Below are 25,251 nucleotides of genomic sequence, written 5' to 3' on the forward strand. Positions count from 1 at the left end.
TACGGGACTGGACTTGTTGTACGCCAGGAGTGGGGAGAGGGACTGCCATGTTCAATCTTTTGCATACAGTGCATCCGGAAAGTATTCACAGTGCTCCACTTTTTCCACATTTTGTTATGTGGCAGCCTTACTATAAAATGGATTAAATTCAATATTTTACTCAAAAAATCTACAAACAATGCCCCATAATGACAACGTGAAAGAAGTTTGTTTGGATTCTTTGCAAATGTATGAAAAATAAAAAACGAAAAAAAAAAAAAAAAATCCCATGTACATAAGTATTCACCTCCTTTGCTCAATACTTTGTTGAAGCTCGTTTGTCACCAATTACAGCCTCGTCTTTTTGAGTATGATGCTACAAGATTGGCACACCTATTATTTTGGACAGTTTCTCCCCATTCTTTGCAGGACCTCTCAATCTCCATCAGGTTGGATGGGAGAGATGTTCATTCGGGTTCAAGTCTGGGCTCTGGTTGGGCCACTCAAGGACATTCACAGAGTTGTTCTATAGTCACTCCTTTGTTATCTTGGCTGTGCACTTAGGGCTGTTGTCCTGTTGGAAGAGGAACCATCGCCCCAGTCTGAGGTCCAGAGTGCTCTGGAGCAGGTTTTTTTTATCAAGGATGTCTCTGTACATGGCTCCATTCATCTTTCCCTCCATCCTGACTGGTCTCCCAGTTCCTGCCGATGACATCCCCACAGCATGATGCTGCCACCACCATGCTTCACTGTAGGGATGGCATTGGCCAGGTGATAAGCGGTGTCTGGTTTCCTCCAGACATGACGCTTGCCATTCAGGCCAAAGAGTTCAATCTTTGTTTCATCAGATCAGAGAACTTGGATTCTCATGGTCTCAGAGCCCTTCAGGTGCCTTTTGGCAAACTCCAGGTGTGCTGTCATGTGCCTTTTACTGAGGAGTGGCTTCTGTTTGTCCATTCTACCATCCAGGCCTGATTGGTGGAGTGCTGCAGAGATGGTTGTTCTTCTGGAAAGTTCTCCTCTCTCCACAAAGAAACACTGGAGCTCTGTAAGAGTGACCATCAGGTTCTTGGTCACCTTCCTGACTAAGGCAATTCTCCTCTGATTGCTCAATTTGGCCAGGCGGCCCACTGGTGGTTCCAAACTTCTTCCATTTGTGGATGATGGAGGCCATTGTGCTCGTTGGGACCTTCAATGCTGCACAAATTTTCTGTACCCTTCCCCACATCTGTGCCTTGATACAATCCTGTCTCAGAGGTCTACAGATAATTCCTTGGACTTCATGGCTTGGTTTGTGCTCTGACATGCACTGTTAACTGAGGGACAGTGCGTGTTTTTCGCCTAGACTAATCCGGGTCTGGGGGGGCCAGACGATATAGTAAAAAAAAAAAAAAAAAAGGAGTGCTATTCGTGCAGAGGACAGAAGGAGGGGTGGAGAGAAGAGATTATGTATTTGAGGGCAAAGATCTGCTTTACCTTAAACTATTTCTAAGATAACTCCTTCAAACCATATTCCTGATATGTGCCTGCTGTACCATGTACTTGTATGAAAAAGTCTCCTTTTCTCTTTGTATTGCTTAGTATGTGTGAAATGACTTGTTCCTGCCAGTCCCTCTGCTTTCCCATTAACAACTGACCACACTAAGCAGGATAGCACAGCGTGGTCAGCTCTCTAGCTATGCTGGGAACTCAGCCTGCTCTCCTCCAATACTCAGACTTACCCTGACACACCAGCACCTGTGTGGAGACAAGGCAAAACATAGCTATACCTCGGTAGAGCTGCTACTTTTTCAACTCTGTACTCCAGCCAAATAAAAAAAAAAAAAGAATAGCAATACTAATAAACAGTAGATGAGAAAATAAATGCAGCTTCTGCTGCAAAACAACCAATTAAAGCTGTCCACTGCAGTACTTCTTTTCAGCCACTAAGTGTCCTCAGTCTTCAGTGTTAAATGATGGCCAGCATCATTCAACCCACTTTCTTTGAGCCCAAACTGTCAAATAATTTAGCCTGTGACTGGATAATCAGTAAATAGCAGTGCAGTGATGAGTTCATCTCTCCACCCCTCTGCTCTCTTCTCTTATTAATATGTTACTTGTCCATTGTGCTGTTTCTCCCTCTCCCAGTCTTTGCTGTGCTGTACACAGATTGCAAGAGGCTGACATAACATTTCTGATTCAGATACTTGCACTTTACTCTCTCTATCCACAGTGATTATTTGTTATCCATATGCTGATAGCATTTGTAAATAGACAGGAAAGTATGTCATGTTTACTTGTTTGAAACAGTTTTTCTGTTTCAATCTTTTTATTAAGATTTTAAAGAACAAGAAACATTATTAGGTAGAAAAATCGGGTTTTAAACAGTTTTTCACATTTCTTTAGTTACTTCCTAGTTTACAGGCCTAGGTAAAAAATGTCATACATCCCAGGAGTATTCAGGAGGGGAGGAATTTTTTTTTTCCAGCTATGCACACCCTACTTTCTGCATGCCTGAGCTGAGGGCAGATGAATTCCAGGAAGTTAAAGTGTTCCTAAACTCACAACAGTAAAATCAGTCTGTAAATGCAGTAACGCATGCTTGTTATACTCACTGTGGAACCTAAGGTGTTAATCCTCTGCATTGTGTATAAAGGCCGTTTGATCTTTTCTTCTCTGATCCTCCCCTTCTTCCACAGTCTCCTGATAATTTCCTGACAGTTTATGGAGTCAGGCTGCACATGCTCAGTTTGGTGTGCATTGCTAGAGAGGTTTTTTTTTTTCTGGAAGTGCATGTGATCAGCACAGGGCCAATCAGAGGATATGATCCCCTGATGACGTCAGCACGGCCTGACGAAACGTGCGTTTGGAGCGTGAGACCGTAGACTTCCGGGTTGGCGGAACGCAAGCGTGGAGCGGCATTCTATATACCAACGAACCGAGATTCTGATTGCAATAAGGCAGACTTATATACAATATGTAGTAAGTGCAACTTGTATCAATAAAATGTTGATTATACCGATATACTGCACTATGAGAGTCTCCTTTTTATTGCCCCTATATGTCCTCTAATTTGGAGTTCCACTATTATCTGGTCATACATCCTTGCTGGTGAGAGGAAAAGCTATGTGGATGATCTGGATTCGTTGTGGATACCAATGTTTGTTGTGACCCCCTATAATTAAGGGGTCATATCCTTCTGGTAAGGAGTATTTATTAAGAGCACTGGGTGAAGGTGTGGAGGTGAAGGTTCTAAACACCACTTCTATCAAGTCTGTGCTTTTAACCACTTGCCGACCAGTCACTGGGACCGTACTGCGGCAAAGTGGCTCGATTCCGTCCAGCGACGTAGACCTACGTCGCTGGGCTCCTCCCCCTGTAGGCGGCGCTCGCGCGCAACCGGAGGCGCGCTCCCGCTGTTTTCAGTCACAGCGGGAGTCGGGCCAGGGGAGGAGTGGCGGCGATCGCCGCTGCTCTTCCCCAATCGTCTGGGAATCGAGTTCGGAGATCCGCCCCCTTGTGTAAACAGAGCGGGCGGATCTCCTAAGTGACAGGCAGGGTCAGATTGCAGGGTTCAGCATAGCTGAACCTGCGATCTGTCCCTGTGTCACTCAGTCACCTCCCCCCACACACGTTAGTAAGCACCAGGCATACATTAACCCCTCCCTCTCCAATAAAATTAACCCCTTCCCTGCCAGTGTCATTTTTACAGTAACAGTGCATATTTATAGCACTGATTACTGTAGTAATGTCACTGGTAACCCCAAAAGTGTCAAAAATGTCAGTCAAGGGTCGGATCTGTCCGCCGCAATGTCGCAGTCCCGCAAAAAAAAAAATCACAGATCGCCACCATTACTCGTTAAAAAAAAACACCAGAAATGACATACGCTTATTGTGATTTTTTTTACCAAACATAGGTAGCAGAAAACAAATTGGCCAAAAATTAAAAAAAAATTTGATTTTTGCATTTTTTTGGGGGGAAATTTCATATAAAAAAAATGTGAAAAATATTGTTATTTATTCAAAATAAACGCTCTTTTTTTGTTTATAGCGCAAAAAGTAAAAGTCGCACAGGTGATCAAATACCACCAAAAGAAAGCTCTGTTTGTGGGAAAAAAAGGACGTACATTTCGTTTGGGTACGGCGTCGCACGACCGCGCAATTGTCAGTTAAAAGTCGCACAGCGCTGAATCGCAAAAAGTGGCCTGGACGTAAGACAGCAAAATCCTCCGGTGGTAAAGTGGTTAATCACTGCTGCGGTTAACCATATAATCACCTTGATATTTTAAGCACCAAAAAGGACTTTATTTATTTATTTATTTATTTATTTATGCTGGGTTTTTTTGCTTTTATCAATTGTTGTGGTCCTCCATCACCATTGATGTTATTAAGCACAATTGGACTGTTTTTTAAATATTTATTTATTTATTTATATGCACCCATGCACCTTTTGTGAATATTGTTGTTGAGCGCAATATATACTCTCAAATCCCACAGGGCCAATCAGCACTGTCCAGACAGAGGGTCAGGGGTCTTGCAGCCTCGTAGCACAATCAGAAAACTCCTTCTTCAATTTTTAACCAGTGCTTGGCTGGACACTGATCGAAGTCACAGGGCTGCTATATACTGCTGATGAGAAAAGGAATTTAGTTTATATTTACTACTATAATTGAAATTCCATGTTCTGTGTACTGTGGGGGACCAGATATAGTGAATGCAGGCTTCTGAGTTAGTAACTTGAATTGTTTCTTGAATCATCTGCCCTTACTCAAGATGGCCACAGCTAGAAGTACTGGGGGGGGGGTCTAAGTGATTTCTCAGCAAAATAAAGCATGGAACATGGATGGATGGGGGAGTTTGCTTTGAATATGAAAAGCTAATTAAACAGCGCATTTAGTCAGATATTGTGTAGTTCCACTTAAAGCAAAACTTCACTCTCTCAATCAACATGAACTATTTCTAATCCTTATGCTGCTACCATTAGTAAACGGATAGGAAATGGGATATTATATTTACTTTCAAATATAGCAAAGTAAATCCACGCTCAATAAAAATACAAAAGCAGCCACTAAAAAAACTGTGATACCAGTCCAACAGAAATGAGTAAAAAATAAAGTGGCGCTAAAGTACGCTGAAGTGCGCTATAATTAGATCAATACATAGTTAGTCAGGTTGAAACAGCAAACAACAGCAAATAAATATCAACCACTTGCCGTCTGCTCACTAGAGCTCTACTGCGGCAAAGTGGCTCTTGTAGGTCTGACGACGTAGACCTACGTCGGCAGACACTCCCCCTTCTCGGCGGCGCGTGCGCACCGCCGGAGGCTCGCTCAAGCTGTATTCAGTCACAGCGGGAGTCGGGCTAGGGGAGGAGGAATCGAGTCTTGAGATCCGCCCGCTTGTGTAAACAGAGCGGGCGGATCTCCTAAGTGACAGACAGTGACAGATTGCAGGGTTCAGCTTAGCTGAACCTGCAATCTGTCCTTGTGTCATTCAGTCACCTCCCCCCTACACGTCAGTAAGCACCAGGCATACATTAACCCCTCCCTCTCCAATAAAGTTAACCCCTTCCCTGCCAGTGTCATTTTTACAGTAACAGTGCATATGTATAGCACTGCTTACTGTAGTAATGTCACTGGTACCCCCCAAAAGTGTCAAAAATGTCAGTCAGGGGTCCGATCTGTCCGCCCCAATGCTGCAGTCCCGCAAAAAAAAAAAAAAAAAAAAAAAATCGCAGATCGCCGCCATTACTCGTTAAAAAAAAAACACCAAAAACCTTTCCCTTAGTTAGTAAACGCAATAACTTTTGCGCAAACCAATCAAAATACGCTTATTGCGATTTTTTTATCAAAAATATGTAGCATAAAACAAATTGGCCTAAAATGATAAAAAAAATTTGATTTTTACATTTTTTTGGGGGGAATTTCATATAAAAAAAATTGTGAAAAATGTTATTTTTTCAAAATTGTCGCTCTTTTTTTGTTTATAGCACAAAAAGTAAAAAATCGCACAGGTGATCAAATACCACCAAAAGAAAGCTCTGTTTGTGGGAAAAAAGGACGTAAATTTCGTTTGGGTACGGCATTGCATGACTGCGCAATTGTCAGTTAAAGTCGTACAGCGCCAAATCGCAAAAAGTGGCCTGGACGAAAGACAGCAAAATCCTCCGATGGTAAAGTGGTTAAGTAACAAATAGTGCTGAAATTGGTGCAAAACGGTTGTGCAAAAAATGTCTAATACAATGATGTATCCGATCTTCCAAGAAAGTGCAGTGCAATCGGAGACCAGAAAAGGGATCACCGCCACCAACACCTTACCAAATCAACAGGACCATGGATTATAATGGTCTAATGCGCTCAAAAAGACAGATGGATAAAGATGATCGTCATAGGTGGAAGAGTTGACAACAGGCATTGGATCCAATATGAACTTTTCTTTCTGATGTGCCACCCAATACCTCTTCTTGACCAAAAGAAGACTGAGGACTGTACTGTGATTATTGCAGATGCCAGCACATCGGACTGTGGGGGGTTCAAAATCAAGACATATTAGTTTAGGGGAATAACCTGCTGCTGTGTGATGTGATGGGTAGGGATGTACCCAAACTGTTATGTCGGTGACCCTAGAATCTGGGGGGTGGTTGCATACTTCTGCAGTGACAGCATGGAGGTCCATGTGGCTTTCAAGTGATAACAACCGATGCGGCTAAACACCCGCTCGCCCGTTATCACAAGCAGCAGGAGGGGACGTCCCTGCCTCCCCTCCCCCCCCCACCACCGCTCCGCCCGGGTCTCCCGTCCCACCGGGAGACCTGAGCCACCAGTTGGCACGGCCGCCGGCTAGACGGAGTTCTGAATGAAGCCGTAATCAGCTTTGATTGGGTCTCCAACCCAGAAGCGATGTCACTTTGGTTTACTTGGCAGCCAACAGCGCCGATTTAAAAAATCCAAAGTATTCAAAAAAGCAGATTTTGGCGCTTTGAATACTTCAAAGTGCAGAGGGAGGGGTTCAGAGTCTTTTAGACCACAGATTCCCTCCATAAAGAGTACCTGTCCCTGTCTATTACTATAACAAGGGACGTGTCGTGTATATTCCTTGTGACAGCAATAAAAGGGATCAGATTTTTTTATTTAAAGGGAAAATTTTAAAAAATGAATGAAATAAATAAGAAATTTTTTTTTTTAAAGCACCCCCGTCCTTTCCGTGCTCATGCACAAAAAAAAATGCATACGCAAATCGCGCGTGCAAATGTACACAGTGTTTAAAGCGGAGTTCCGGGCACAGAAACATTTTTTCAATGAACATACCCCCGGGACAGTCAGGGCTAGTACATTCCACAATGGCTAGCCTCTGATCTGTCCCGGTTCGCACTTACCTGCAAGAAGAAATACTCACTTATAAAATTTCTTCCACAGCGTTGCCATCTCTGTTGTGGGCAGCTGAAGCCGACGCGATCCTCTTCTGCATCCTCCTCCGTGTCTTCTTCTCCCAGAATGCGCCTGCACCGGCCCCTCTCGTCACTTCCGGTGCGGCGCGGCATTCCTCCACAGCTTCTGGGCATGCCCAGAAGCTGTTAACAATGAATGCGGCGTCGCACTGGAAGTGACGAGCGGGGCCAGTGCCGTCGCACTGATTCCTGGGAGCGATGACGTTCAGCTCCCAGGAATCATTGCAAACCGGAAGTGACGGCGCGGGCCGCGGCACAGAGGGAGGAAGTGAAAAAAGGTGAGTATTTCTTTCTACAATTACGAGGTAAGTAAAAAAAATAAATAAATAATCCTAACTATCCAATTCCTTTTCAGGTGAAGCAAAGCAAGCGGATGGCCACAAAATCGATTAGGTCGATTTTGTGCCCGGAACTCCGCTTTAAATCACACGTGAGGTATCGTTGCGATTGTTAGAGCAAGAGCGATAATTCTAGCAAAATACCTCCTCTCTAACTCGAAACTGGTAACAGTTAAAAATGTTTAATGCTTCACCTATGGAGATTTTTAAGTACTGCAATTTGCCGCCATTCCATGAGTGTGAGCAATTTTAAAGCGTGACATGTTAGGTATCTATTTACTTAGCGTAACATCATTCTTCACAGTATACAAAAACATTGGGCTAACTTTACTGTTTAGTTTTTTTACTTTCAGTGAAGTGTATTTTTTCCCAAATAATTGCGTTTGAATGCCCGCTACGCAAATACCGTGTGACATAAAGGAGTCTGTGCTCTAAATATATACATATATATAAATGTTTGGGGGTTCTAAGTAATTTTCTAGCAAAAAATACTGATTTTATCTTGTAAGCAACAAGTGTCAGAAATAGAAAAAAATAGTTTGGGTGAGGGAAAGTGAGGATGCTAGTAATTATAAAGAATCGTTGCCGGTAATGCAAAATCACTTGCTATGTAGTAGAGTCGATAGTCCACCTAACCAAAATAACATAGGCTAAAAGTATTCCACATAGAGCGTGGAAGGAAAGATTTTGTGGTGGATATCAAGGGCAATGAATCTTGGTAGCGATTACCTCAATGATATTTAATGAATCAAAAACTTGTGTATATATATATATATATATATATATATATATATATATATAAACTATCAATTACAGTATAATACAAAATAGTGACATATAACACAGAAGACAAGACGATATACATCGGTATGCGAATCATATAGACAGTTGTATCCAATGAACCATCGCAAACTATGCAAATGAATATGTATACTTACATTCTGTCCATACGGACAAACTAAAGTTACAACCCTAACAGTGGTCAGTCTCCAGCGGTTATAACCAAAGATCACATCAGATCTACATATCATTTAGTATCTTCAATACGCATGCTACAATCATTCACATTTTAAAGATCTTTTTGATTCCTAAGCCCAATGATGATTCAAATGTCTCCCCCTAAGATACGGTTTAAACCCCAATACATTAATAACCGGATTATTTTTGGAACTACATGCACATCAGAGGCATCTACTTAACCACTTAAGCCCCGGAAGATTTTACCCCCTTCCTGACCATGGCCTATTTTGCGATTCGGCACTGCGTGACTTTAACAGACAATTGCGCGGTTGTGCGACGCTGTACCTAAACGAATTTGGCGTCCTTTTTTTCCCACAAACAGAGCTTTCTTTTGGTGGCATTTGATCACCTGTGCGATTTTTTGATCATGCACTATAAACAAAAAAAGAGCGTAAATTTTGCAAAAATAACAATATTTTTCACATTTTTTTATATGAAATTCCCAAAAAAAAATGTAAAAATCAAAATTTTTTAACATTTAAGGCCAATTTTTTTTTTTACCATATGTTTGGTGAAAAAGAAAAATAGCAAAAAGCGTATTTTGATTGGTTTGGGCAAAAGTTATTGTGTTTACTAACAAAGGGAAAGATTTTTGTCATTTTTGTTGTTTTTTTTTTAACGCGTAATGGCGGCGATCTGCGATTGTTTTGCGGGACTGCGACATTGGGGCGGACAAATCGGACCCTTGACTGACATTTTTGACACTTTTGGGGCTACCAGTGACATTACTACAGTAATCAGTGCTATATATATGCACTGTTACTGTAAAAATGACACTGGCAGTGAAGGAGTTAACTGTATTGGAGAGGGAGGGGTTAAGTGTGTCCTAGGGGCGTGATTCTAACTGTGATTGGCTGTGGCTTGATGTGTAAGAACAGTGATCAACGGTCCTACATAGTAGAACCGTTTGATCTCCATTCTTACACAGGGGAGACTGACAGGCGGCTTTGTTTACACTAGCCACCTGCCTTTCTCCCGCTGTCACGGACGATCGCGAGTGCCCGGCGGACATCGGGTCCGCCGGGCACATGCGCGGGGGGGTCCGTGACCGAGCGGCGGCACGCGCTCGCTCCCAAAACCCTTACAGGCTATCGACCGTAGCCCTACGTCGCTTTGCCTGTGAGGGGCTGACCACCGACGTAAATAGTCGTGCGGCAGTCGGCAAGTGGTTAAATATCAAGAGAGACATTTAGGACCTGGCTTTTCAATTTATGATGTGACAAGCAATTATCTCGGTAACCCACAATGACATTTCTTCATTGAAGAAATTCATCTTAGGATATCTGCACTTCACCTGATCCGAGCTTCCAATAGGAATTAGCATAGACATACACCATTCGATCCATTTGTGACCGATCTATAAGGGAAAATTTTCCAGTCTATGTCAGGATTTATTTTTTGTTTACACCGGCCGGTTTTGTTATTTCCTTTCTGTTATATGTCAGTTCGTCTTGTCTTCTGTGTTATATGTCACTATTTTGTATTATACTGTAATTGATGGTTTATATATACGCATGTTTTTGATTCATTAAATATCATTGAGGTAATCACTACCAAGATTCATTGCCCTTGATATCCACCACAAAACCTATCTTTCCTTCCACGCTCTATGTGAAATGTCAGAAATAGGCCTGGTCTTTAAAGAGGAAGTAAACTCTCTTTTTTTACTTATCTCTTTTTAGCCTATAATAAGGCTTACCTGTTGGTACTGTGAATATCTCCTAAACTTGCACAATTTTGGAGATATTCAGAGTGCATGCAGCCAATGACGTCATCAGCGCATGCGCTCTGAAGGTCCGGCTTACTGCGTCGGACCTTCAGAGCACGGGCCATAAACATGCGGCTCCTGTGCGCATGCGTGGGAGTGATGTCATCGTGGCTCCGGCCACTCACAGCACTGGAGCCCACGAACCCAAAAGAAACACCAGGGAAGATCTCAGCTGTCTCAGCAGTGTGTGGGTCAGCTGGAAGGGCTTCTTTCTAAGGTAAGTATTTCATAATGATGATGCACACTAGCTCATTATGCCTTTGTCCGACAGGTTCCCCCCCCCCCCTCCCCCAGGGTTTACAGGTTTACAACCTCTTTAAGTGGTTAAATGAGCCCCAGAACCTGTGTAATTAATATGTGTTCGGTTTTAAAGGGGTGAGGCAGCAACTCTACATGATGCATGCAGTAATTGCTATGAGGCTTTTAAGTATAGGGGATCTGCACCGGTCATCCTTCATGACTCCCTGTGCATAGGAGAAGTCTCAGCAGCATATAGCAATCCTCCAAACCCCAGCAGGCATTCTTGGTTCCACTGCAGTGAACCTGAGCATATTCAACTTTACAGTGCATCCGGAAAATATTTACAGCGATTCACTGTTTCCATATTTTGTTAAGTTACAGCCCCATTCCAAAATGGATTTAATTAATTATTTTCCTCAAAATTCTACAAACAATATATCATAATGGCAGCATGAAGGAAGTTTGTTTGAAATCTTTGCAAATTTAATAAAAATAATAAACGAAAAAAAAAAATCTCATAAAAGTGAGTACACCCCTCACATTTTTGTAAATATTTTATTCTATCTTTTCATGTGACAACACTGAAGAAATGACACTTTGATACAATGTAAAGTAGTGAGTGTACAGCTTGTATAAGGCCCCGTTCACACTGGGGCGACGCTACTTTGCCGGGCGACCTCATAGGTCGCGGCGCGCTGCTCGCACCGCGACCTCAGAGCGGCCAGCACGGACTTCATAACATTGAAGTCTATGCAGGTCGCTCCGGGTCGCCCCAAAGAAGCTCCGGACCCTTTTTCTAAGTCGGAGCGACTTGTGTCACTCCTATTAGAACGGGTCCGCAGCTTCTCTATAGAAGGCCACCTACGGCGACCTGTCAGGCGACCAGGTCGCCTGACAGGTCGCCCCAGTGTGAACGGGGGCTTACAGTGTAAATTTGCTGTCCCCTCAAAATAACTCAAAACACAGCCATTAACCACTTTACCACCGGAGGATTTTGCTGTCTTACGTCCAGGCCACTTTTTGCGATTCGGCGCTGTGCGACTTTAACTGACAATTGCGCGGTCGTGCGACGCCGTACCCATACGAAATTTACGTCCTTTTTTCCCCACAAATAGAGCTTTCTTTTGGTGGTATTTGATCACCTGTGCGATTTTTACTTTTTGCGCTATAAACAAAAAAAGAGCATTTATTTTGAAAAAATAACAATATTTTTAAAATTTTTTTATATGAAATTCCCCCCAAAAAAATGTAAAAATCTAAATTTTTTAAAATTTTTGGCCAATTTGTTTTCTGCTACCTATGTTTGGTAAAAAAAATCATAATAAGCGTATTTTGATTGGTTTGCGCAAAAGTTAATGCGTTTACTAACTAAGGGAAAGATTTCTGTCATTTTTGGTGTTTTTTTTTTAACGCGTAATGGCGGCGATCTGCGATTTTTTTTTGCGGGACTGCGACATTGCGGCGGACAGATCGGACCCTTGACTGACATTTTTGACACTTTTGGGGGTACCAGTGACATTACTACAGTAATCAGTGCTATATATATGCACTGTTATTGTAAAAATGACACTGGCAGGGAAGGGGTTAATTTTATTGGAGAGGGAGGGGTTAATGTATGCCTGGTGTGACACAGGGACAGATCGCAGTGTTCAGCTATGCTGAACACTGCAATCTGTCACTCCTTGTCACTGAGGAGATCCGCCCGCTCTGTTTACACAGGCGGGCGGATCTCCAAACTAGATTCCCCGACGATCGGGGAAGAGCGGCGGCGATCGCCGCCGCTCCTCCCCTGGCCCGACTCCCGCTGTGACTGAAAACAGCGGGAGCGAGCCTCCGGTGGCGCGCGCGCGCCGCCCACAAGGGGCGGAGTCCATCGACGTAAGTCTACGTCGCTGGACGATAACGAGCCACATTGCTGCAGTAGCAGCAATGTGAGCGGGGGTAAAGAGGTTAATGTCTAAACCGCTGGCAACAAAAGTGAGTACACCCCTAAGTAAAAATGTCCAATTTGGGCCCAAAGTGTCAATATTTTTTGTGGTCACCATTATTTTCCAGCACTGCCTTAACCCTCTTTGGCATGGAGTTCACCAGAGCTTCTTCCACTCCTCTATGACGATATCACGGAGCTGGTGGATGTTAGAGACCTTGCGCTTCTCCACCTTCCATTTGAGGATGCTACACAGATGCTCAATAGGGTTTAGGTCTGGAGACATGCTTGGTCAGTCCATCATCTTCTTTAGCAAGGCAGTGATCATCTTGGAGGTGTGTTTGGGGTCGGTATCATGTTGGAATATTGCCCTGCGGCCCAGTCCCTGAAGGAAGGGGATCATGCTCTGCTTCAGTGTGTCACAGTCATGTTGGCATTCATGGTTCCCTCAATGAATTGTAGCTCCCCAGTGCCGGCAGCACTCATGCAGTCCCAGACCATGACACTACCACCACAATGCTTGACTGTAGGCAAGACACACTTGTCTTTGTACTCCTCACTTGGTTGCTGCGACACACACTTGACACCATTTGAATTAAATATGTTTATCTTGGTCTCGTCAGACCACAGGATATGGTTCCAGTAATCCATGTCCTTAGTCTGCTTGTGTTCAGCAAACTGTTTGTGGGCTTTCTTGTGCATCATCTTTAGAAGAGGCTTCCTTCTGGGACGACAGCCATGCAGACCAAGTTGATGCAGTGTGCGGCGTATGGTCTGAGTACTGACAGGCTGTCCTCCCACCCCTTCAACCTCTGCAGCAATTCTGGCAACATCTATAGGTCCATTTCCCAAAGACAACCTCTGGATAGGACCCTAAGCACGTACACTCAACTTCTTTGGTCGACCATGGCGAGGCCTGTTCTGAGTGGAACCTGTCCTGTTAAACCACTGTATGGTCTTGGCCACCGTGTTGAAGCTCAGTCTCAAGGTCTTGGCAATCTTCTTATAGCCTAAGCCATCTTTATGTAGAGCAACAACTCTTTTTTTTCGGATCCTCTGAGAGTTTTTTGCCATGAGGTGCCACTTTGAACTTCCAGTGACCAGTATGAGAGAGTGAGAGCGATAACACCAAATTTAACACACCTGCTCCCCAATCACACCTGAGACCTTGTAACACTAACGAGTCACATGACACCGGGGAGAGAAAATGGCTAATTGAGCCCAATTTGGACATTTTCACTCAGGGGTGTACTCACTTTTGTTGTCAGTGGTTTAGACATTATTGGCTGTGTGTTGAATTATTTTGAGGGGGACACTTACACTGTTAACCACTTAAGGACCGAGCCTATTTTTGACACATTTTGTTCACAAGTTAAAATCAGTATTTTTTCCTAGAAAACAACTTAGAACCCCCAAACATTATATATATTATTTTAGCAAAGACTCTGGAGAATAAAATGTCGGTCATTGCAATCATTTTTGTCACGCGGTATTTGCGCAGCGGTCTATAAAGCGCCATTTTTTTGGAAAAATTTTGAAAAATCACATTTCACTGCATTTAAAAAATACTAAACAGTAAAGTTAGCCCATTTTTTTTGTATATTGTGAAAGAACATGTCACGCCGAGTAAATAGATACCCAACATGTTACAGTTTAAAATTGCGCCCCCCCGTGGGATGTCGACAAACTACGGTCAATAGAGATCTCAATCTGCGACGCTTTAAATTTATTTAACGGTTACCAGTTTAGAGTTAGAGTGTAGCTCTTTTTTTTAAAGTATTGCTCACACTCTGGCGATCGCGGCGATACCTCACATGTGTGGTTTGAACAGCGATTTCATTTGCGGCTCGACTTGCGTATACGTTTTTTTTTGTGCGCGAGCTAACGGTGACGGGGGCGGCTAAATTTTTTTTTTTTTTTTTTCCCATTTATTTTATTTATTTTTTTAACTTTATTACAGTTTTAAAAAAAAAAAAAAATCTGATCACTTTTATTGCTGTCACAAGCAATGTAAACATCCCTTGTGACAGCAATATGTCGTGACAGGTACACTTTATGGAGGGATCGAGGGTCTAAAAGACCCCAAACCCATCCACTACACTTCCCTGTATGCAAAATGCCAAAAACGGCATTTTTGCATACAGCCGTTTTTCAAATTTGCCGCCTTTTGCGGCACAGTAACCCGGAAGTGACGTCATGGACGCCGCCTCCGGGTTACGTCAACGGAGCCCCGATCGATGCTGTTTCCGGCATTCATCGGGACTCCATCCAGCCGGCGGACGCGCCGGCTGGGTGCTCGGGGCTCCCGGTGGGACGGGAGCCCCGAGCAAAGCCACGGAAGGCGGCGGGAGGGGGGGGGGGGACGTCCCCTCCCGCCCCCCCCGGGTACCGATCGAGCGGCTCCCGAGCCGCATCGGTCGGTACCGACGGAAAGCCAACCGTCGGCTTCAAACCACGGTACCGGAATGATGCCTCTAGCTAGAGGCATCATCCCGGTACACTACCGCAAAGTTTACTGACGTAGACCTACGTTAGTATGCGGTAAGTGGTTAAACAAGCTGTACACTCACTTTTGATACTGTACATTAGTATTCACAGCCTTGGCCATGACACTCAAAATTGAGCTCTGGTGCACCCTGTTTCTACTCATCATCCTTGAGATATTTCTACAACTTCATTGGAGTCCACCTGTGGTTGACTGGACATGATTTGGAAAGGCACACACCTGTTTCTATAAGGTCCCACAGTTAATAGTGCATGTTAGCGCACAAACCAAGCCATGAAGTCCAATGAATTGTCTGTAGGCCTTAGAAACAGGATTGTATTGAGGCACAGATCTGGGGAAGGGTACAGAAAACTTTGCAGCATTGAAGATCCCGATGAGAACAGTGGCCTCCATCATCCATCAATGGAAGAAGTTTGGAACCACCAGGACTCTTAGAGCGGTCCGCCTGGCCAAATTGAGATTGGGGGAGAAGGGCCTTAGTCAGGGAGGTGACCAAGAACCCGATGGTCACTCTGACAGAGCTCCAGCATTTCTCTGTAGAGAGAGAGAAGAACCTTCCAGAAGAACAACCACCTCTGCAGCACTCCATCAATCAGGCCTGTATGGTAGAGTGGCCAGACAGAAGCCACTCCTCAGTAAAAGGCACATGACAGCCCACCTGGAGTTTGCCTAAAGGCACCTGAAGGACTCTCAGACCATGAGAAGAAAGTTATCTGGTCTGATGAAACAAAAACTGAACAATTTGACCTGAATGGCAAGCGTCATGTCTGGAGGAAACCAGGCACCGCTTATTACCTGGCCAATACTAAACCTGCAGTGAAGCATGATGGTGGCAGCATCATGCTGTGGGGATGTTTTTCAGTGGCAGGAACTGGGAGACTAGTCAGGATTGAGGGAAAGATGAATGCAGTAATGTACAGAGACATCCTTGATGAAAACCTGCTCCAGAGCGCTCTAGACCTCCAACTGGGGGCGAAGGTTCATCATCCAACAGGACAATGACCCTAATCACACAGCCAAGATAACAAAGGAGTGGCTACGGGAAAACTCTGTGAATGTCCTTGAGCGGCCCAGAAAGAGCCCAGACTTGAACCCAATTGAACATCTCTGGAGAGATCTGAAAATGGCTGTACACCAACGCTCTCCATCCAACCTGATGGAGCTTGAGAGGTCCTGCAAAGAAAAATGGGAGAAATTCCCCAAAATAGGTGTGCCAGGCTTGTAGCATCATACTCAAAAAGACTTGAGGCTGTAATTGGTGCCAAAGGTACTTCAACAAAGTATTGAGCAAAGGCTGCGAATACACACATGGGATTTTTTTCCTTTTTTCTTTTTAATAAACTTGCAAAAATTTCAAACAAACTTCTTTCATGTTGTTATTATGGGGTTTTGTTCGTAGAATTTTGAGGAAAATAATTAATTTATTCCATTTTGGAATAAGGCTGTAACATAACAAAATGTGGAAAAAGTGAATACTTTCCGGATGCCCTGTAAGTGACATCACTGCTCTGGAACCAGCTTGAAGATTGGCGTGTGTTTCTCTCAGGCAAAAGCGGGGTTTACAGCCAAAGCAATCTTACAGATAACCATACCTCTTGGGGTTTAATGTCTTCTTTGTCGATAGGACACTGTGATAAGATATAGCATTCACTGCAGCAGAAAAACAAGAAAGGATGTTACTATTATATTTAGCATTAACTAATCATGACTATTAAATATAATAATAATAATTAATAATAATAATAATAATAATAATAATAATAATAATAATAATATGGAATTTTGTCCAGTAGGATCACTAGGGTTGGTGTCACCTGGTGCAGTGAAACATGGTGTCGTGCACCCCCCCCCCCCCAAATTTATTTTTTTTCCCTTATCACACTGCATATAACGCCAATAGTAGTGCCATTAACAAATATTAAGCAACTAGCAAAAACACTTCTTAAATACCACATACGCAATTTGCAAGTGATAGTAGTAGTAATCGGTATTTTAGCGCTGTCACCCATTGGCGTCCTTAATATCTAGGGCATAGCTGGTTGTTAACCACTTGCCACTGGGTGACGAACCCTTATGCTAACAAACTTTCAGTGGTTATACCGGGATGATACCTGCAGCTCCAAACATTGTCCTGTTTTTTTTTTTTTTTAATGCCAATGGAGCACTTTTTTGTAAAAGCAATCCTAGCGGCTAAATAGCTGCCTTCCCCCACCGTCTCTAGCTCTCCCATGGTAATGAATAAGCGCACCTGTTAGTGTGTGAAACGCGTCTACCTTTCTATTGTTTGCTACACTTGGGATGTTCGTTCATTAAACAAGAATTTTGATGGAATTTGGAGTGCGGCCATTTCTTCTATATCTATTACAAGCCGAAGCGGGCACCCGTGACATCATCAGGCATCTTGTCTCACCTGGAGCAGTTAGTTTTCATTGTCTCTAAGCTCTCCCATCCCACTGGGCTACCCAGGATTGTAGCCGGAAATTCTGCCGGCTGACCATACCACTGATCAGGGACCCGGAACGGTCCTGATCATCTCTATGGTCTAAAAAAAACGGAAGTGACGAGTATTTCGTCACTTCTGGTTTCGCCAGTTGTAAACAAACCATTACTGGTTTGAAAAAAGCATTGGATCATACTGATCATGGTATGATCTGAAGCCGTTAAGGGCAGTGGAGATATCTGGGGTCTAATAGAGGGTGACCTCGCCCTCTTGTAATGTCATCGACCCCCCCATGCCCTGGTCAATGATGTCAAAAGGGGGCAGGGTCATCCAGTGACTAAATGTAATTTTTTCACCATAAAAGATAGAACTGGAAAATAAAATGTAAGTGTAACTAAACCCAGTAGCCTGCATTCACTATATCTGGTCTCCCACAGTACACAGAACATGGAAATGTAATTATTTTAGTAAATCTAAACTGCTAAATACCTTTTCTCAGCAGCAGTATAGAGCAGTCTTGTGACTTCTATCAGTGTCTGGCTAAAGTTTGTAGGAGAAGTTTTCATTCTGCTCTGACTGTCCTATCAGGCTGCAGGACCCCTGACCCTCTGTCTGGGCAGTGCCAATTGTCCCTGTGCTGATCACATTCACCTTGCTAAGAAAAAAAAAAGAAAAAAAAAACTCTCTAGCAATACACACCAAACTGAGCATGTGCAGAGTGCTCCCTAGCCTCTGTTCCATTACGAAATGGGTTGGGGACAGTGGAAGAAGGAGAAGAAGATTAGGGAAGACAGGATCAAACAGCCTTTTTACACAATGCAGAGAAATAACCCCTTAGGTTCCACAGTGAGTTTAACCACTTAAGCCCCAGCCCTATTTCGGACACTTTTTGTTTACAAGTTAAAACCAGTATTTTTTCCTAGAAAACTACTTAGAACCCCCAAACATTATGTATATTTTTTTAGCAAAGACTCTGGAGAATAAAATGTCGGTCATTGCAAAACTTTTTGTCAAGCGGTATTTGCGCAGCGGTCTTTAAAACGCCATTTTTTTTGGAAAAAAATTGAAAAATCACATTTCACTGCATTTAAAAAATACTAAACAGTAAAGTTAGCCCATTTTTTTTGTATATTGTGAAAGATGATGTCACGCCGAGTAAATAGATACCCAACATGTTACGGTTTAAAATTGCGCCCCCCCGTGGGATGGCGACAAACTACGGTCAATAGAGATCTCAATCTGCGACGCTTTAAATTTATTTAACGGTTACCAGTTTAGAGGTAGAGTGTAGCTCTTTTTTTAAAATTATTGCGCACGCTCTGGCGATCGCGGCGATACCTCACATGTGGGGTTTGAACAGCGATTTCATTCGCGGCTCGACTTGCGTATACGTTTTTTTTTGTGCGCGAGCTAACGGTGACGGCGGCGGCGAATTTTTTTTTTTTTTTTTCCTATTAATTTTTTTTAAACTTTATTACAGGTTTTTTAAAAAAAAAAAAATCTGATCACTTTTATTGCTGTCACAAGCAATGTAAACATCCCTTGTGACACCAATATGTAGTGACAGGTACACTTTATGGAGAGATCGAGGGTCTAAAAGACCCTAGACCCCTCCACTACACTTCCCTGTATGCAAAACGCAGAAAACGGCATTTTTGCATACAGCCGTTTTTTAAATTTGCCGCCTTTTGCAGCACAGTAACCCGGAAGTGACGTCATGGACGCCGCCTCCGGGTTACGTCATCGGAGCCCCGATCGATGCCGTTTCCGGCATTCATCGGGACTCCATCCAGCCGGCGGACGTGCCGGCTGGGTGCTCGGGGCTCCCGGTGGGACGGGAGCCCCGGGCAAAGCCACGGAAGGCTGTGGGAGGGGGGGGGACGTCCCCTCCCGCCCCCCCCCGGGTAACGATCGAGTGGCTCCCGAGCCGCATCGGTCATTACCGACGGAAAGCCGACCGTCGGCTTCAAACCACGGTACCGGGATGGTGCCTCTAACTAGAGGCATCATCCCGGTATAAACCCGCAAAGTGTACCGACGTATCGGTACGTTACTATGCGGTAAGTGGTTAACAAGAATGTTTTACTGTCTATACAGACTGATTTTACTGTTGTAGGTTTAGTAACACTTTAAGTGTGCGATTGTTTTCAATTTTAAATGCTGTCTCTCTTTTTCTTAACCTTTTTATCAATGAAATTATTATTGGCAATAAAACTATAATAAAATTAATAATGAAGATAATAATATGGCCAGAAAAATGCAGACAATGAAAATTGTAGTATTCCCTCTCACTGGTGATCAGTATAGAAGGGCCGGCTTATATTGGTGATCTTCATAGGAAGACCCCCTTACAGATACTGTAGCTAAAAAGATGATTGGAGTCAGTGGTCACTTATCTAAGAGCATAGGTGTGAGCAGCCTATTGCTTTAGGGTGTGCACCCCAAAACTCAAACACACATGCCTGTGTGTATATATATATATATATATATATATATATATATATATATATATACACACACACACACACACACACACACACAGACTCTTATAATTAAACATCTTGTAACAAACATTTTAAACAGTATTAAGACATTGAGACCCCGTTCACACTGGTCGCCTGACAGGTCGCCGTAGGTCGCCTGCCATAGAGAAGCTATGGACCCGTTCTAATAGTAGCGACACAAGTCGCTCCGACTTAGAAAAAGGGTCCGGAGCTTCTTTGGGGCAACCTGGAGCGACCTGCATTGACTTCAATGTTATGAAGTCCGTGCCGGCCGCTCCGAAGTCGCCCCGGCAAGTTGCGTCGCCCCAGTGTGAACGGGGTCTTAAGGTCAGTGGACAGTGTCAATAGGGCAGAGGAATGGTGTCATTATGCCAGTAGATGGTGTCAGTAGTTTTTTAATTTATTTTTTAATTTAATTTTATTTTTTTACAATTTTTTTTTTCAATTTTTTTTTTTTTTTAGAAGCCCCATTGTGGGCTTTTGAGAAACATCAGGGATCAGAACAGACCCCTACAATCTCACTTTTGAGACAGAGAAAGGCCCTGAGGACAGAGATTCCCCAGTCCCTTTCTCTGCAGCCTCAGCTTCGCTGGACATCGAATAAATGGGTAATGCTCTGTGGCTTCCTGTTCATTCACAAACTGAAGCATAGTAAACACAGTTTGTTTCAATTATGAATGGACACAGGAGCGGACAGTACTGATCACTCACTATGTTCATTCAGAAAAGGAAGGGGCCAGTAAATTATGTTCCCTCGCTTCCCATCTTGAAACTCCACCAGCCTTGCCGGGGGGGGGGGGGGGGGGATTACGGGGGCCCCGGCAGTAGGGGGAACTTGCACACTACAGGGTGATTATGGTGTGCCCAGGCATATCTGGCACACCATGTGTGCAACACCTATGTCTAAGAGGCAGACATTTCTCAAGGAACCCTAGGGTTCCACAGAGTCCCTGTTGTGAAGGCTTCTTTATAGACAGCCACCAACTCAACCACCGTCAACTCAATATGCATGTTTATATCTACAGGGGAGGGCCAAGTGGACACCCCCAGCACCAGTCTCATTCTGCGGAAACAATAATGGACACCCCCAAATAAAAATCGAATATATCACTATTTCCTCCAGAACAATCAGCTAGGGATATCTAATGACGTTTCTACACGAGGATCATCTACTGGTCTGGCTTTTGGGGTGGGTTGCGTAGAGACGCACCATCACAGCTCTCCAAATGTAAAAATAGATTTTGTGTGTTTTACACTTACTCATAAGTATTGTAACCAGACTTGTATAAAGTACTCGAAATTTCTACTTGAGTAAAAGTACAAGTGCTCGATCAAAAAATTACTTGAGTAGAAGTAGAAGTGCTCGCAGAAAAAGTTACTTAAGTAGAAGTACTAAAGTATTCAACATTTTTTTTACTTAAGTATTGCAAGTAGTTTTTTCAAAAAATTTGCTACTTAAGTATTAAAAGTAAAAAGTACCAGTAGTTATAAAAAAAAAATGCTACTCAAGTACTGAAAGTAAAAGTACAAGTACTGTGTTATGTAGTTATTAAAGAAAAAAGTCAAAAGTATGAACATCATATTGTTTTTATTATTTCAAATGATTTATTCAAATGATTAACCTGTGTTTGTTAGTAGTTTCTTGATGCACTTTAAGCGCTGTAGCACCATTTATTTGTTTGTTTCATATTTTCTTTTTATTGGAAAGATTTGGTATAGCAGCTTTTATTATACACAGCCTTTATTTTCGTATGCGCTGATTTACAAATGACATTATACACATTTTTTTGAGCTTTATGCAACCTGCCATCTACTGTTCTGGCAGTGGTAATTTTTTTAAAAGTAACGAGTAACTATGCAGCACAAAAAAAAAATACTTGAGTAGAAGTATCGAAATCATCGAAAAAATGTAGTGAAGTAAAAGTAGAAGTAGGAGAAAAAAATTCTACTCTAGGAAAGTACAGATACCGCATTTCGGTACTTAAGTACAGTACTTAAGTAGTTCTACTTCGTTACTATACATCTCTGATTGTAACTGTAACCCGCCAGAAAGCAGGAGAAGATTAAAGATAAAACTCACTTGTTCCTCAGTACACAACTCTCACAGAATCGGTGACCACATCCTGTTTGGTGAGGATTGTGCAGAACCTGGTGGCAGTTTGCACACTTGTATCGATCTTGTAACTTGTCCACGAACGTGTACTCCTGCTGGGGCTCGAAGTCCAGAGACAGCCCGGTATTGGAGTTCTGACGGGCCAGCTCCTGAAGGTGTACGGTCTTATCTTCACAAGCCATGCCGCAGCTGTCCTGACAGAAGAGGAAAGTGACACAAGTGTGACAATACTAATCTGAAAAAGTCATCAAATGTCAAACTATGCGTACTGTACATTCCAAGGCGAGCAACCTACAATACCCAAGACCAATAAAGATACACATGGTTTATTTTATATATATATATATATATATATATATATGATCAGTGTTAATAGGACTATCACATAAATGAGCCTAGCTCCTGTAAAAATATAAAAACCCTCCCTTGGTGCTGCACCCAAACTGCAAAGGATAAATCCAAAAACAAACATGTATTATACTGCAGCTTACCAATTTTTAAAGTGGTTGTAAACCCAAAAAAAAAAAAAACCTGCAAGACAAAGGCATAATAAGCTAGTATGCATCGCATCCTAGCTCATTATGTATTACTTACCTTAGAACAAAGCCCCGACACGGACCCCCGGACATCGCTGCGGGCGCTGCCATGATCCCTCGGCGTCTCATCTGGGTTCAGCGGCTCCGGCCTTGTGATTGGCCGGAGCCGCGATGACGTCACTCCCGCGCATGCGCGCGGAAGTGATTTTCCGGCAAGCTCCCGGCAAGGAAAGCTGGAGGTCCCCCCGGACCTTCAGAGCGCATGCGCCGCTCGCGTGAGCGGCTGCATGCACTGCAAATATCTCCTAAACCGTGCCGGTTTAGGAGATATTAATTGTACCTACAGGTAAGCCTTATTATAGGCTTACCTGTAGGTAAAAGTGTCAAAAAGCGGGATACTACCGCTTTAAATGTGATGGCTGCATTCATTTTTATTCTTTTTTCATTTTCTTTTTATGCTTTCTTTTATTTTTTTTCAATAAAAGCTTTATTGAATCGCAATAATAACCATGTACAGTATTAACAATGGCAGTATGACATATTGGTATAACTGTACAACATGTACATAAATTACAACATCATGTAATGTTGGATCAAAAGTTAGTGCAACAACAATTATTTTAAACGAATGATCTAGTCTGTCATTTTTCAACAGATCAAGCTGTCCTGCAAATGTTAAAGGGATAAGACAAACCATTTACTACTGACAAGGGTGTTTACAATGCTAATCTTTTTTTACTTATTTAAAAAAACTTTATCCCGCAAGGAACTGTTGCTGTAACTGATTGAAGTGTTAGCTGGAGTTTGGCTTCAATTTGTTAGCATATTTAAATCTGCAAGTACATCTAACATACCCCTCCCCCCATACTGACAATGCTGCTGTTCAAAGTTGCCCCTGTGCTCATTCATCCAGAGTGGGGGCACTCTAATACAGGAGGCGTGTTACTAACTAGACCACCAAGTGAAAACAGAAGGAAAAAGATAAAAAAAAGAAAAAAGAATACAAATTCAGCCACCACATCTAATGATTGGTAAGCTGCAATACATTACATTTTTGGCTTAGGACTTAATGCTGCTTTTAAGGTCTTTACATTTCCTGGACTTCAGCTTTAAAGGTTATTTATAGGGTTTTATATACAATATATATACACACACACACTGCTGAAAAAATCTAAGTAACACTTTTTAATCAGAGTATAGCATCATATCAATTAAACTCCTGGGATATTGATCTGGTCAGGTTAGTAGCAGAGGGGGTTGTTAATCAGTTTTAGCTTCTTTGGTATTAATAAAATTAACAACAGGTGCACTAGATGGGCAACAATGAGACAACCTCCAAAACAGGAATGGTTCTACAGGTGGAGGCCACTGAATTTTTTTTCCCTACTCATCTTTTCTGACTGTTTTTCACTAGTTTTGCATTTGGCTAGGGTCAGTGTCACTACTGGTAGCATGAGGCGATACCTGGACCCTATAGAGGTTGTACTGGCAGTCCAACTCCTCCAGGATGGCACATCAATACCTGCCATTGCCAGAAGGTTTGATGTGTCTCCCACCACAGTCTCAAGAGCATGGAGGAGATTCCAGGAGACAGGCAGTTACTCTAAGAGAGCTGAACAGAGCTGTAGAAAGTCCATAACCCATCAGCATGACTGGCATCTGCTCCTTTGTGCAAGGAGGAACAGGATGAGCACTGCCAGAGCCCTACAAAATGACCTCCAGCAGACCACTGGTGAGAATGTCTCTGACCAAACAATCAGAAACAGAGCTCATGAAGGGGGCCTGAGGGCCCGGCATCCTCCCATGGGCCCTGTGCTCAATGCCAAGCACCATGGAGCTCTATTGCCATTTGCCATTGAACACCAGAATTGGCAGGTCCACCACTGGCACCCTGTGCTTTTAACAGATTACAGCATGGTTCATCCTGAGCACATGTGACAGACATAAAAGAGTCTGGAGAAGACATTAGGAACGATATGCTGCCAGTAACATCATTCAGCATGACCGGTTTGGTGGTGGGTCAGTGATGGTCTGGGGAGGCATATCTATGGAGGGATGCACAGACCTCTACAGGCTAGACAATGGCACCCTGACTGCCATTAGGTATCGGGATGAGATCCTTCGACCCATTGTCAGACCTTCCGATGGTGCAGTGGTTCCTGGGTTCCTCCTGGTGCACGACAATGCCCGGCCTCATGTGGAGAGAGTATGCAGCAAGTTCCTGGAGAATGAAGGAGTTGATACCATTGAATGGCCCCCACGCTCGCCTGACCTAAATCCAACAGAACACCTCTGGGACATTATGTTCAATCTGACGCCACCAGGTTGCACCTCAGTCTGTTCAGGAACTCAGTAATGCCCTGGTCCAGATCTGGGAGGAAATGCCCCAGGACATCATCCATCGTGTCATTAGGAGCATGCCCCGACATTGTCAGGCATTCATACAAGCACGTG

General features: G+C 43.2%; 1 protein-coding gene across 3 annotated transcripts in view; it reads right to left on the reverse strand.

The window, feature by feature from the left end:
* TRAF5 (TNF receptor associated factor 5) overlaps window positions 1-25,251 on the reverse strand; it is an 82,909-nt gene that overhangs the window by 24,015 nt on the left and 33,643 nt on the right. For 2 of the 3 annotated variants that reach the window (XM_082248954.1, XM_082248952.1), the window contains exons 2-3: window positions 22,229-22,455; window positions 16,797-16,854 (exon numbers count right to left, since the gene is read on the reverse strand). In XM_082248954.1, coding sequence (XP_082105080.1) covers window positions 16,797-16,854; window positions 22,229-22,443 — 273 coding nt within the window. In that variant the 5' untranslated portion in view covers window positions 22,444-22,455. The remainder of the gene's footprint in view (window positions 1-16,796; window positions 16,855-22,228; window positions 22,456-25,251) is intronic. The other variant, XM_082248953.1, reaches the window with a different exon arrangement.

Source organism: Pelophylax lessonae (assembly GCF_965119305.1).
Source record: "Pelophylax lessonae genome assembly, chromosome: 3".
NCBI lineage: Eukaryota > Metazoa > Chordata > Amphibia > Anura > Ranidae > Pelophylax > Pelophylax lessonae.